This window comes from Ammodytes marinus, assembly GCF_949987685.1.
Source record: "Ammodytes marinus genome assembly, chromosome: 3".
NCBI lineage: Eukaryota > Metazoa > Chordata > Actinopteri > Uranoscopiformes > Ammodytidae > Ammodytes > Ammodytes marinus.
In genome coordinates, this window is record NC_137232.1 from 2021173 (window position 1) to 2035980 (window position 14808).

Here is a 14808-nt window from a genome sequence, read left to right on the forward strand (position 1 = left end):
TTAGGTAAATATAAAAAAATGCAAGTAATGTAAAAGCTGGAAATTTGACTATTAAAGTAAATGTTTGCTGTAAGCGTTATGAGGTGTTTGGTTCCCCAGCTGGTTGAATCTTTACTCTGGTAAACTATACATGGTTTGAAAGGGCCTAGCCTCACAGTTCTATCTGTGTACATTCTTTAAAAGATTCTTCTGTGACAACATTTTGTAACTGAAGTGCATACATGACAAAACCATTATAATGTGAAGAAATTGAGAAAGAGACTCTCCTTCTTCTCCATGTTTTTATCTCTAAATCCGTTTCAGTATCACTTCCACTAATTATATCAATCATGACTAACTCAAAACATTTGATGAACCATAAAGACTTTAGTGTTCATACGTTGTCATTTGTTGACTTGAATTTTTCATTATTATTTTTTTTACTGGTTCCAGCTTCCAGTAAATTTTTATTTTTATCAGTGCAAAATGGGTGCTGGCAATATGTGACACAGATGGCCAACTTGGTTTCCCAAGTCATTCAAGCAATAGTGCTGAGCATGCTAGTGCTGTCATCCTCCTTTATCAGACACAGCTTAATGGGAGCAATGGAAGCCTGCTAGGAGAGGGGGAGATTAGAGCAGTATTCTACCCTCCACCTGTACAGCCCATGAGTTTGTCTCATTGATCCAAGCCCTGCACTCCTCCATGCAATGATATCATCTGAAACTCTGCTTCAGGGCAGTTATCTCCACTGAGAGCAAGACAATATTGCTACCTCGGTAAAACTTGAACCCCTCAAAGGAATAGTGAGTACTAATTAGTAGTCATTATTCAGTTAACTTCCCACTGATATGAAAGGATTGATACTGAATTCGAGACACAGTGAGCCTAGCTAAGCAACTCAAGAATTGACCTGTAGTATCACACTTGGTTAATGATGGACACAAACGGGAATGTGAAAGTACAAAGATTTTTTTTTAATTATTTATTTAATTTAATTATTTTTGCCTCTTTTGAATACATACTTAATAAATGTGGTTATGATAACACGTGTGTGTTTTTTCCTTTTTCTTAAAAAACTGATAGTTAAAAACAAAAAAGTACAAAGAGTGCAAGGATTGTGTGAATCTCCGCGATATCTAAAATGACCATTGGTTGGTTGGAATAGAAACCCTGCAGACTCTGGTGCTGTAGTGGGCAGTGAGAGTGTAGTTACTCACATGCAGTTTGTTCTTTTGGACCAAAACTTCTCATCTGTTGTGTCCTATGAATAAAGCCATATAGAGTTGGTTGTTGCCTGCATATTGAATTAAATCATAATTATGATTTACATTATAATTCAAATGAAGTATATCATAACATATATTGACTAATTAGTAGTGGTCAAAGTACAAAGCCTTGTTGCACGCCACATGGAATGTCTACTTTGTGATGAGACGTTTTGAATTGAGAGAAAATAGCTTTTTTATTGCAGAAAATTGTTGGCACTTGCAAGTATAGCGACTTAAGTGTGTGTGTGTGTGTGTGTGTGTGTGTGTGTGTGTGTGTGTGTGTGTGTGTGTGTGTGTGTGTGTGTGTGTGTGTGTGTGTGTGTGTGTGTGTGTGTGTGTGTGTGTGTGTGTGTGTGTGTGTGTGTGTGTGTGTGTGTGTGTGTGTGTGTGTGTGTGTTAGATGCAAGCACTCCAGAGCCAGCTGGAGTTCCAGGAGCAGTCCATGGTGGAGAAATCCCTGGTCAGCCGTCAGGAGGCCAAGATCCGTGAGCTGGAGACCAAACTGGAGTTTGAGAAGACCCAGGTTAAACGCCTGGAGGTGAGCTCTAGAAAGAGGAATAATGATGATTAACTAAAACAACATGTTTCTGATTAATGTCAGTTAGATATAAATATACCTGCTCTACTCTGTCCACTAGCTTGTGTTAGTCTCACTTGACAACACCATTTGTTATTTTCTGTCATTTTTAAATAACAAAGACAAAAGGCACAAGTAAAAGATCAAAGTTACCATCTGTAAGCTCCTGAGAATGTAATTCCTCACTCCCACTGATAAAAATATCCTTGTGCTCAGTTTTGCAGGTTCAGTTTAGTAATTAGTGCTCACTGCCAGGCACAGTCCCTCTGCTCCTTTAAATCTATTTTTAAATTTATTAAATTTGATTTAGTTTAGTTTCTTCCCCAGACAGCCTGTGGGGAAATGTGCAAAGTTTGAAAAATGTAAGACTAATTTTGCTTTTTGATTAGGCTTTTTAATACGTGCCACCAGCATAAAAGTAGTAGTAGTGTAATTCATCAGGGCTAGAAGTGGCAGAGCTGAATCAATACAGATGTGAGGAGGAAAGGTACAACATCCAGTCACTGTGTGAAATGTGGACAGAGGCTCACTCACTGATAAAGCACACTGCATGCAATGATGCACAGGCTGATTACTGACTGGTAGGAGTCACCAATGAAAAGACTGCTGAAGACAAGCATCTGTGATTAAAGTCTGCTGCACCACTCCAATGCATTATTGATTGAAATAGTCTCATCAATTGTTTACATTTTTTTCTGACAGGGTTCTGTGGAGGTATTAAGCTCGCATCTATACTCTGAACCACAGCAAGCATTCCTTCATATCATTTCCAGAACTTCTTGGAATATATTGAGATTTGTGCTCTGATTTTCCTCTGCTATAGAAGTGAGATTTGAAGGGAATGGTATATGCAGAATCAGATGATACATTAGTTGTCCTCATACTTTTGCAAATAATCAGGGAGGAGAATGCTAATAAACTTCTTTCAAAGGTTTTTTTATTAAGTGACAGTTGCAAAACAATTGCAGCACAATGGAATACAAATTTTTTCCCCTTTTTTAACCCCGCACACACCCCACCCACCTCACACCCAACCACACACCATCTGATACAAAACAAAATACACACTTCCAAGAAACAAAAACAAACAATCAACATGAAACAAAAAACATAAAGAAATAAAATTTAATTCAATAAAAGAGGGGAGGGGGCAGCTACTTTTCTATTGTTGTCGTTGTTTTTTTTAAATAATTTAAGAAGGGGCGCCAAATTCTGTCAAATTTATTCTCAGATCCCTGGGTAGTGTAACGTATCTTCTCTAGATTCATGCATGACATAATGTCTCTAATCCAATGTGAGTGGGAAGGAGGAGCAGGATCTTTCCACTTGAGTAAGATAACCCTACGAGCAAGTAATGAAGTAAAGGCCAGTACCTTCAGCTTCACTTCAGGCAAGCCCGGATTTGGAGCAATGCCAAAAATTGCAGTGAAAGGGTTCGGCTCAATTTGATGCTGAAGTACTTCAGAGATTGTTTGAAAAACTGATGTCCAGAACTCAGTCAAGGTGGGACACAACCAGTACATGTGAAAGAGTGATGCCGGTGCGTTCTTACAGCTATCACAGGTCGGGTCTACATCGGGGAACATACGAGCTAATTTAGTTTTAGATATGTGGATACAATGTACTACTTTAAATTGCACAAGAGCATGTCGGGCGCACATGGAGGTAGAGTGTATCCGATCCAGGACTGAATCCCACATGTGATCAGTGAAGGCAGAGCCTAGGTCCTGCTCCCACAGGGTTCTTATAGCTGCTAAAGAGGGGCTATGCAACTTTGAAATAAGGTTGAAAAACACAGAAATTGAGCCTTTTAATGTGGGGTTTACAGAAAGAAACAAATCGACATGATTGGCTGGCGGTTTATAAGGGAATTGGGGAATTAACTTCTGCGTAAAATGCCTGATTTGCAGAAATCGGAAAAAATGTGTCTTTTCGATACCAAAATGTTTTGTCAATTGAGAAAAACTAGCAAATAGATAATTAATAAATAAATCACAGATGCATTTTAAGCCTTTTTTATGCCAGATCTTGAATGCACCATCCACCGTCAAGGGAGCAAACAAATGATTAGCTGCAATTGGGCTGAAAAGTGAAAAATTCTGCATTCCAAAATTCTTCCTAAATTGGGTCCAGATTCGAAGGGAGTGCTTAATCACGGGATTACTGTTGGGAATAGCCGAAGAGAGTGGAAGTGCGGCGCTTAAGAGGGCAGATAGAGACAATGGGCTAATAGCGCTGGACTCCATTGTTACCCAGACTGGGGCTGAGTCGTCAAGGTGAAAATGCACTAAAGAACGGATATTAGCAGCCCAGTAATAGTATTGGAAATTAGGGAGGGCCATTCCACCTTTGGGTTTGGGTCTTTGAAGAAAAGCTTTCCGTAACCGAGGGTGTTTACCATTCCAAATATAATTTATCATTAAAGAGTCAAGGGCCTGAAAAAAGTATTTGGGGAGAAAGATGGGGAGACATTGGAATAGATATAGGAACTTTGGGAGTAATGTCATTTTAATTTAATTTATTCTACCTATGAGAGAGAAAGCCAGAGGAGACCGCTGGTCTCGAGTTCGATTTAAATAGGTTTTTAAAATTTCTGGTAAAACATACCCCAAGGTAACTCAGATGATCTGTCACCACTTTGAGTGGGAGAGCTGTATGATCAAGTTTAAGAGCTTCTTTATTAATTGGAAAGAGTTCGCTCTTACTCAAGTTAAGTTTATAGCCAGAAAACTGACTAAAGACCTCCAACACAGAAAGTGCCTCCGGTAAGGAGGTGGCTGGCTTGGCGACAAACAAAAGTAAGTCATCGGCGTATAATGATACCTTATGTTCAATTCCTCCTCTCCATATCCCCTGAATCTGTTTGTTACCGCGGATGGCAATCGCAATTGGTTCGATTGCAATAGCAAAAAGGAGCGGGCTCAAAGGACAACTCTGCCGGGTCCCACGGTGCAGATCAAAACTACTTGAGTAACGGCTGTTTGTTAATACTGAGGCAGAAGGGCATGCATATAATAAATTAACCCAAGAAGTGAAAACAGGACCCAAACCGAATTTTTCAAGGGTGAAAAACAAATAATTCCATTCTACTCTATCACATGCTTTTTCAGCATCCATAGAAGCGAGGCATTCTGATTCAATATTTCTGGAGGAATATAAAATGTTCATTAGCCGGCGGATATTATAAAATGATTGGTGTCCCTTTATAAACCCAGTTTGGTCGGGGGATATGATAGAGGGGAGAACATCCTGGTGCAAACTGGTGCAGATCTGGCGCAAATACCTCCCTACGCCAGGTATTGCGTGGGATTTATCAAACAGTCGTATCTCGCCAATCTCAGCGTACGCCAGGCCATTATTGATAAATGCGGTCGTATCACGCCCCTATATTTTCTCAGTTTAGAGGCCTCGCCCAGAGGTTTTACGACATGGATATGCGCATTACGGCACAGAAGAGGAATTTCTCTGAAGTAGAAATTGACAGAATAACAGCGAAAGTAGAAAAAAAAAGAGTTTCATTTCGGAGCATTACAAGCGGCATCAAAGAACGACAGAAGGCAGCAGTTAGGAAGGAAATAACTGCTGCGGTCAACAGCGTTGGTGTTGACAACAAACGATCTCCAGCTGAGGATTTTGCATTTTAGGTTTACATCAGTAGGCTACTATCGCTCAAATGCTATAAAACAGCATATACAAGTATATGTCGCCATTTCTTTACATAGATGAAGAAAAAGTGGTCTGACTCAAAAATCGCCACTAAAAAAAGCGTGTTGCTGTTCTGAAATGCAACCAACTGAGGGTGCGGGCATAATATAGGCTAAGTGGTAGAGGAGAAACAGACGCACCAACTGTCCGGTAATGGTCCCCATGAAATAAATACAGGTCTGCAGAGATTTGAATGATTAGAATGTATTGGACCTTTTAGATAGCACTACCCAAAAGGGTTGTAAAAACTAAAAATAACACATTTTGCGTTTTACTGTATGACAGCACGAGTGGTCAGCCCGGCGGTCAGCTGCACAAGCCGACCCGGCAACGATCAGCTGTGAGAGCGCCCACTGTCCTGCTCCACCAGCAGATCGGAAAAACGTGCCGGTTAACGGTGGAAATAAATTGCTCGCTTAAGCGATCAATGACGCATTAAAAGAGGAACTAACATCTAAAAAGTGCGTCAAATAAATAAAATGTTAAGCTGAATGTTGTGCCGTGTATTTTTTATCATAAAGAGCAGTGTAGGCCTACTACATATTTAATACTGTGGCTAACATTTTGAATGAATGCAGCCCCCGTGCCTCAGTGTCCCCCCAGATGCTCCAGACGGAGTCAACTGCCCTTACGCAGTTCCAGCTAGTGTTGTTTTTGTCAACGAAATGTATGACAAAATATCGTCGTCAACGAACATTTATCACGTGACAGAAACGAGACGAGACGCAACGTAAATGGTGGTCATGTGACGAAGAATATAATCAAATATAAAATGCTTTATTGTTGACTAATAAAAACGGGACTAAATGTGGTTTACAAAAACAAAAACTCTGATAAAATATCTCTTCATGTTCAGGCTATTTTGTCTCGCCATTATTATTATTTTTGCAATATTTCTGTTTCCTGAGTCTCGGGGCTGCAAACAGGCTACGGCTTCAGATTAAAAGCATTTCACTGGCTTAACATGAGTATTTAACTAGACAAACGTGAGTTGGCTTTTACTTTGAAATAGCAGGAAGTTAGCAGGCGACGTTACTTCCTCAATCCCCACTCGCGGCAATATGGAAGATGCAGCTGCGGCGGTGGGTTAACTTTAACGACTAACCAGCTGCAGCCTGAAGTTACTGTATAGGCTCAAGGCCGAATTCCACCGGCTGCATCTCCGGTCCTTCTCCGCTCCAGCACGGCAGAAACAGTAATACAATTAAGAGCAGTCAGTGGGTGAGTTTCCACCACGTCCGCTGCACCGTCTCTCTGCTCCGCTGCTGCTCCAGCTCTCCGGTGAAATATGCACTGCTTCTATTTATGCAGGATGCCTGAGCTCACCGCATCAATTTAGCACAGAACACATCGAGATAGACAGGAACACAAGCGCCGACAAAACAATAAAACATCTGGTTAATTTTCAAAATAAGACACTCGGTGTTCACTGCAGGTGACATTCTCAAAACAGAGACACATACAAGCATGTCCACTGTTCTTTTACTCGTTCGGATGGGAACAATAACCTGCGTTCGTTATTGTGTAAATACCATATAGGAGAATCACATTATCAAGAGCGATCGCCCGTCACTTTTATTACCGCGGGAACTCCTCGTTCTCGCGTCTCCAGCTGTTCAGCGGAGCTGGCCGTGCCTGCTTTGAAAACGGAGCAGGTGGGTATTGACGGACGTGGGCGCACGGAGCAAAACCGTTGGACACCGCACGCGCAGCCAGTGGAATTCCGGGGTAACTGTCAATATGCGGCCAAACGTACTCACGTCATCTTGACTGGATTCCTGTCGGATATTAACCATGACTCCTGTGTTCCCTGCTCTCCTGAGTCATGTCGAAAAAGTATTCCATTGTTTTCTGAACGAGTAGTAGCCCTGTTTGTGGACGTCTATCCATCAAAACTATGACGTAGGTCCTTAGCAACGGTCATTATACCCTTGACAGAGGTCTGTCTAGCTGGAAATAACAGACCTGTAGAATGCCGTGATTTACATAGGATTTTCAAAGTGCCATGTAATAAGTTCTGTCTACGAATTCCACTGTATGCTGTCTGTGCTTCCAATCTCATGGTTCAAACCATTTCTGTTATATCTTGTAATAGGCCTACAAAATCTGACTTCAGTTTACAAGCAATACAAGTCATACACAAACATTTTATTTGCACTTTGTTATTATGTTATTGTAGCTCTAGCATTCAAGAACCCTTTTTCTCTTAATTAAACTTGAATGTAATGTCAATTTTTTCTGGCATTGTCATTTGAAGCTATTTTATTTAGGCCTATTTATTTTATGTAAATGTATGTCATTAGACAGGAGATTTTGAAAAGCCAAGAGTAGCTGTCCGGGCTCCACCAGACAGCTGTTCAGGTTGAGGAATCCGGCATTCTTACATGTTTGATGCTCAAATAAATATGATGTAAATTCAATTAGAGCGTCTTCCGTGTCTGGAATTGCATGTATTCTTGAGTCTATAAGGTAAAAATAATATAATAAGATAAGATAACCTTGTTTGACTTGTGAAATGGGGGACTTAAAGAACATTTTGATTTTGGCTGTACTATACTAGGTACTTGTACTATATTAACTGGGTTAAATATAATTGCATTACTAAAAAGACTAAAATACAAATGTCATTGACTAAGACTAGACTTAAATGTCATCAGTTTTTGTCGACTAAGACTAGACGAAAATAGTCCCAGATAATTCTGACTAAGCGAAGACTAAAAAGCTCAAGACTTTTAGTCAACTGAAACTTGACTAGACTAAAAAGAGTTTAAACGTGACTAAGACTAATAAAAACTAAAATGACAGTTTGACACAAAGACTAGACTAAAACTAAACTTAAAACAGGCCGCCAAAAACAACACTAGTCCCAGCGCTCCTAAGTGGCCGGTGTGTACACTATTGAATCAGCTCTCCTACTCAGTTGCACACCATAAGCTGCAAATTTTTAAGTGATTAATATCTTTATTTCGGTCTGAGCAAACACTGCATTTGTATTATCTTCTAATAATTGTCCAACAAAGTAATCGGCTACCCGGCACAGCCTGCACTGCGAGTCCATGCTGTTTACAAACTTGCGTACACGAGCTGAGAGCTGGCGTGGGATTTGAGCGTATCCTACGCTCACGTCCATATTGATAAATGCAGAGGTTTGCGTGGAAATGTGCGTACACCCACATTTCTGGTCTACGCAAGGTTGATAAATGAGGGCCAATGGGTGGTGCTGGCCACTCTGTAGGCAAGCTTTAGTGTCTCGAACTCATTCTAAGCAGAGTAATACAGAGTGGATTGACCTGAGCTGTTTGGTTGGTAAGAGACCAAACTTGCAGAGGTTTTCCTATGCATGCTGGCAGCCTCACCAGAAGTACTAGCACTGGTACATATGGTTGATCATGGCTCAACCTGTTGGTTCAACCCTGTGTCTTTGTGCTCTGTCTTGGTTCCGCTACTGGCCTGACAGACTTTAAATTAAAGCGGGGGCTGCATTTCTTCAGGCATTAATTATATTGTTGTGTACTGTCCAGCTGGCTCTAAATGATCATAAATACAGTACATCTATCTATCTATCTATCTATCTATCTATCTATCTATCTATCTATCTATCTATCTATCTATCTATCTATCTATCTATCTATCTATCTATCTATCTATCTATCTATCTATCTATCTATCTATCTATCTATCTATCTATCTATCTATCTATCTATCTATCTGTCTATCTGTCTATCTGTCTATCATTGAGCCTCCTCTCTGTGTTGCTGTGCAGAGCCTTGTATCTCGTCTGAAGGAGAATGTGGAGAAGCTGACGGAGGAGAGAGACCAGCGTGTGAGCAGTGAGAGCAGAGAGAAGGAGCAGAACAAGCGTCTGCAGAGACAGATCAGAGACAGTAAGGAGGAGATGGGAGAGCTGGCCAAGAAGGAGGCCGAGGCCAGCCGCAAGAAACATGAGCTGGTGAGGACATCAGGAACATTAAGAGTTCACACTCCTGACATTACAGGTGGAGTCAGCCATGTGTTTGACAAAATCACTTTTTGTCAAGATCAGTGAATATCCCCTCACAATCTGCTTCCTGTGAGTGTGCTGGAAAAAAAGATCTGCTGTTAATACACAGCTTAGGCTCTGTAAACTTCTGTGTAAACAAAGGGAATGTAAACAAAGGGAGCCCTCGGTAGCATGTAAACATGCACATTTTTACAGAGCCTAGGCTGTGTACAAACACCAAATTTCTTTCAGCACACTCACATCGTACGGACAAGAAGCAGATTTTGATGAGCTCATTTGACAAAAAAAGTGATTTTGTCAAAAAACATTCTCCGGAATTGCTTCCCCCACCTTTTACGGCAGTGCCTGCATAGCATCCATCGACAACACATCAGCAACTCTGAGCTGGTCTAACCTTTGGTCCTATTATCTAATTAAACCAGGAAATGGACATAGAAAGCTTAGAGGCTGCTAACCAGAGCCTGCAGGCCGACCTCAAGCTGGCCTTCAAAAGGATCGGGGACCTCCAGGCAGCCATCGAGGACGAGATGGAGAGTGACGACAATGAAGATCTCATCAACAGGTAAAACAAAATGAACTTCTGGCTTTGGAACCTTTTGAAGTTCCAAATGATATATACCTAGGGGGAAAACCCCCCTTTTTTTTAAAACAGACATGGAGCGTTGTAAAAGGTTGTTCACCAGAAATGATATCCAGGACCTTCCAGGATCCCAACCTGGGTGGACAACCTGGTCAACTAGCTGCTGGAAAGCTATAGAGCAAATCAGAGCCACTGTTTAAGCGAATGGGGGTGGGCTAATAGGGATTTTTTTAAACTTATAGATATCATTATGAAACTTTGCAAGTTGATTACTGACATTAAAACAACAACCTTTTGTATTACAGTATTTTCCAAAAAGTTTGAATAAATAATGATGTGTAAATTTGCATATCTGCAAAGCCCCAAAATCTAGATGTTGGACAAAAGCAGAGTCAATTTGTTTTAAAATTTTTAAAACAAAACAAGTGTCCAACTGCCTGAAGCTTTTCCTAATCACAGTTCAAATTTGATCAATAACCCATAGAAAATACATTTTTTACACTGTTTTTTCCAAGGGAATGTTTAGCCGTTTCCTGAAATACCAGCTGGAGACTCCAAAAGGACACTTTTGGTCCATGGCACATGAAATGTAACTGTGTAATTTTTTTATTTTCTATGGGTTATTGATCAAATTTGAACTGTGATTAGGAAAGGCTTCAGGCAGTTGGACACTTGTTTTGTTTTCAAAATTTGTTTTCTTCCAACATCTAGATTTTGGGGCTTTGCAGATATGCAAATGTACGCATCATTAGTATGATATTGATGATTTTTCATATTTATTTAAACATTTTGGAAAATACTGTAATACAAAAGGTTTTTGTTTTAATGTCAGTAATCAACTGGCAAAGTTTCATAATGATATAATGTCATTTTTGGTGAACAACCTTTTACAACACTCCATGTCCATAAAATCACTTTGCCCCCTGGCTAATAAGAGACAGAGAATTAACAAAGAATGAGTTTATAGCCCAGCAATATTTGCCCTTGTCAATAGAATGAATCAATCTTTATTGTATTGAAGGGTCCTAATGCACAAAAAGCACCAACATATAGTCCATTCTCACTTCATGATTCACTTCCCATTGATTTCCAGAGCTTTCAGTACAATGACATTTGCTTTAGGATGTATGACTACCTCACTTTGTTGAGTGGCCACATCTAAATAGATCCTCATCTTTTATCATCTCCATTCTGTATAATTCACACCCTGTACACAGTCCTGTATTCTGTCCAGGGCTGCTTGTTAGTAAATCTATTCAGCTCTTGAGATGCCAGCTGAGACTTACTTATTTTTCCCTGCAATCCCACGAAGACCAGAGTGAGCGTTTTACTTCTCCACTCTCTATGCAAGACACAAGACCAAGCTATGCTGATGCTTACAGTACAGTTAGTTATTAATGGTTAGTTAATGCGCGTTAACCATACCCATGCTTGGTAAACTAATGCTTAGTAGGCATGCACTAAGCATAACAGTTAGTCAATGCTTAGTTAATGCTTCATTGAGCATAACTAATCAGTTTTTAATGGTTAGTTAATGCTTATTAAGCACAAACTAAGCATTTACTAACAATACATTAAAGTACCCTTATTGTAAAGTGTTAGTTTCATTCATGTTTTATGTATTATTTTTGACCTGATTCTTATTCCATGTTTTTCTTTTCTATTTTCTTTTCTTTTGTATTATTTATCTTGTCTGTCTCTTCACCATCTCATCATCACGACTAGTTTGCAAGACATGGTGACAAAGTATCAGAAAAGACAGAACAGAACGTGAGGAACTGATTTTTTTTGGGATTGTGTTTGTGTATGGGGGATGGGGGGGGCACCACTGGAGATGATGCAGCATTCTACAGTCTTTACACATTCACTAGAGCAGCTGATAGTGGAGCCAGGAGGGAAATAATGGAATAGATGATGGGAATGCATCTGGCATTTATGGCCAATTTGTGCCTTGTTTTTTCTTTGACTCCCTTGATACATTTCATCTATTTTAAGACTTTTTGGGTGTCAGGCCCCCCAATAAAAGAGGCAGATATGGCTAAGTTCCAGATCCACACACATGTTTAACAATTATAACAATTCCATTAGGAGATATGCTTTATGGAAGAAGAGGCAGAGATACATTCAATCCAAAGGGTGGGGGGGGGGATTGAAGTGTGAAGGCTTGGGGGGATAATGCATCATCACCAGTGCTCAGAGATCCCTCCATAACCCCAGTGTACTCCACTCATCACTGCATGCCCCTCACAGGCTGAGATGCATGAACACCACTGGCAATATGTTCCTGGAGCCCCCAGCATGAAACAAGCCTCCTTCTTGCAGAGTCCCTACACAGTATGGTTAACCACTTTGCAAAGTGCGCTCTCTGGTCGCCCCCTGGAGGCCCAGGTCTTCCTCTATACACTGGCTGAAGGGTGTACAGCTGTGTTTGCGTGGCTTGGTCCAAGGGTGTCATGCTGGAGGCTGCTGTATTGATGTCTGTCTGCTCCGCCTCTTGTCTTCATATTTAATGCACTGCTCTGGGGCCCGGCGGTGACAAGAGGAAAGAAGGGCTGTGTTTCTCATCAATCATTGACTCACACTTTACTAAATCATTTACAATCCTCAAATGTCTTACAAAAAGCTGTGCTGCCCACCAGGGGAAGTAGCATACTATTATTATTATTGACAATGTGGTGTCTGTTAACTTCTAATCAGCTTAGCTCGCTGGCAAAATTATTTTCGATATTGTGACTATAGTTTCTACTGTGATGTTACAGCAGTAAGCAATAAATCATATGATTACAAAAGTGTTTTGCGTTGTCGTGTGTACTGAGGTATATTCTCAAACACTGACCTTTGTACAATAATTTTTTTGCACAAGGATAAAAGACCGGTTCTGATGTATCTCCAAAGAACATCTTAATAACTTTGAAATATTATAATTTGAATATAGAATTTGAAAAAAATACCCCAGTCTGCTTTGCAATCTTTGTCTGTTAGAGACCTTGCTTATCCAGTATAACTACCTTGTTCTCTCAATTAGTATTTCTTTTAAATTGATAAAAATAAACAATTGTTTTTTTATATATTTGAAAGCATTCTTAGTTTACAGCATTTTTTCACACCTGCCTAAAACTTTAGCACAGTACTGTATATATTTGATTTCTTTAAGGGATGGCTTTTGTGACTTCAGTGGCGGTTTTGGTATAGCTAATAATTGATCACACCAAACTTTCACAGCACCGATTAAGTGTTTCCTCTTCATGTAACTCAGTGGAAGAGATGAGTTTGTCCAAGCATACGCTCCTGATGGTCTGAGAGAGGATGCATATGGCTGTGTGTGTGAGAGAGGCTCCACACTTTGATATATCCAATATACAAGGTCTTAACACTGGTTTCTATAAGACCCAGGGACAGAGAGGAGCAAAGCTGAGCAGAGCAGGAGCATCCATACAAGCTAATGATGAATGGAATAGTGTGTAACAGATGTAAAACCAATGGCGGCAGAATGTCACGGACAATTAATGTCACCTCAGCATTGTGTTTTGTTTGCTTCCCCCCAGGCTTTTTGGCAGGGCCTAACTAATAATATGGTGGTCAGAGATATACATTGTGCTTGACATAGTGGCCACCATTGTTGTTTTTTGGCTCTAGATGTGAGAGGTCTCTCTGTGCTCTCAATGTATCATGATATTATTTTGCAGATAAGAAAGTCTTGGAGAATAATGGTTGAGGAATGAAATAACGCTACGTTCACTATCGCTGTTAAACTTTATAGGCAATTTTAGGTTTGAATATGTGTCTAGTGTAACATTGTGAACTGAATTTAGTTTGATAATCATTCTTGTACTCATTAAGCCCCTATGAGTATAATTAATTTGATTTAGACTGTAAGCCTGGTCCACCGACAGTGGTGGTAGTGTCACTAAGAGTACAGGGTGAGAAGATATTTAAAACACTTGTTGCCAGTAATGACCAAGGTTAAAAGACTTCCTTTAGGAGGGAAGAGTTTACTCCCCAGAGCCTTCTCTATTTCTATTAACCAAGCCTTTTAATTTATTCCACATTGCCAAAGACAGCCAAACTTGGCTGTCATCATAACAGTAGGCAGTAGCAAAAGCCCAGATAGTCTTCGAGTTGAGGTATGTTCTGCAAAGCTAATTACAGCTTAGGAGTCGGTCGCCCATCATTCCCACCCTCCTCATCTTTGGAGTCCCCAGCATTAGCCTCCAAGGTTATTGTATTCCATTCAATCTAGCCGGCTATGCATTTAGATCCCAATGGGCAAGCCATTATTTGAAGTTTCCGCTTTTGAAAATCCAGGGAGCTTTTGTCTGTGCCTGCTAATTATTTAAATGTTAAGGTGTTTCTTGGCCTCTCTGTGCTCTGTGTTCAGGAGAAAAGGATATTCTCTCTCTCTCTCCTCCTCAACAAGAAAGGAAGTTTTGTGAAACAGATGTATAGATGTGGAGCCAGCCCCTCTGATGTCTCTGTAGGACTATTAAGCTGTAGCATCTTCATTTCACTGCGCCACACACACACGCCCTTGGCTTTGACGGCACTTAATGAGTGTTGCGCTCTTTTCATCCATGTCAAATTATATGACAAGCCTTTGTATTTTACTCTGTGGCTCACAGTGCGTTGTGAACGTTTATGATAATTAAGAGGAAAAACAGAGCAGTGCCCAGATGTGTATCAAATCATTGTCAAGAAA

General features: G+C 40.3%; 1 protein-coding gene across 1 annotated transcript in view; it reads left to right on the top strand.

The window, feature by feature from the left end:
- LOC307271431 (unconventional myosin-XVIIIa-like) overlaps window positions 1-14808 on the top strand; it is a gene marked incomplete at its 3' end in the record, with an annotated part of 206986 nt that overhangs the window by 185616 nt on the left and 6562 nt on the right. Inside the window, exons 37-40 of the mRNA XM_080053890.1 lie at window positions 1651-1788; window positions 9296-9481; window positions 9955-10094; window positions 11838-11882. Coding sequence (XP_079910016.1) covers window positions 1651-1788; window positions 9296-9481; window positions 9955-10094; window positions 11838-11882 — 509 coding nt within the window. The remainder of the gene's footprint in view (window positions 1-1650; window positions 1789-9295; window positions 9482-9954; window positions 10095-11837; window positions 11883-14808) is intronic.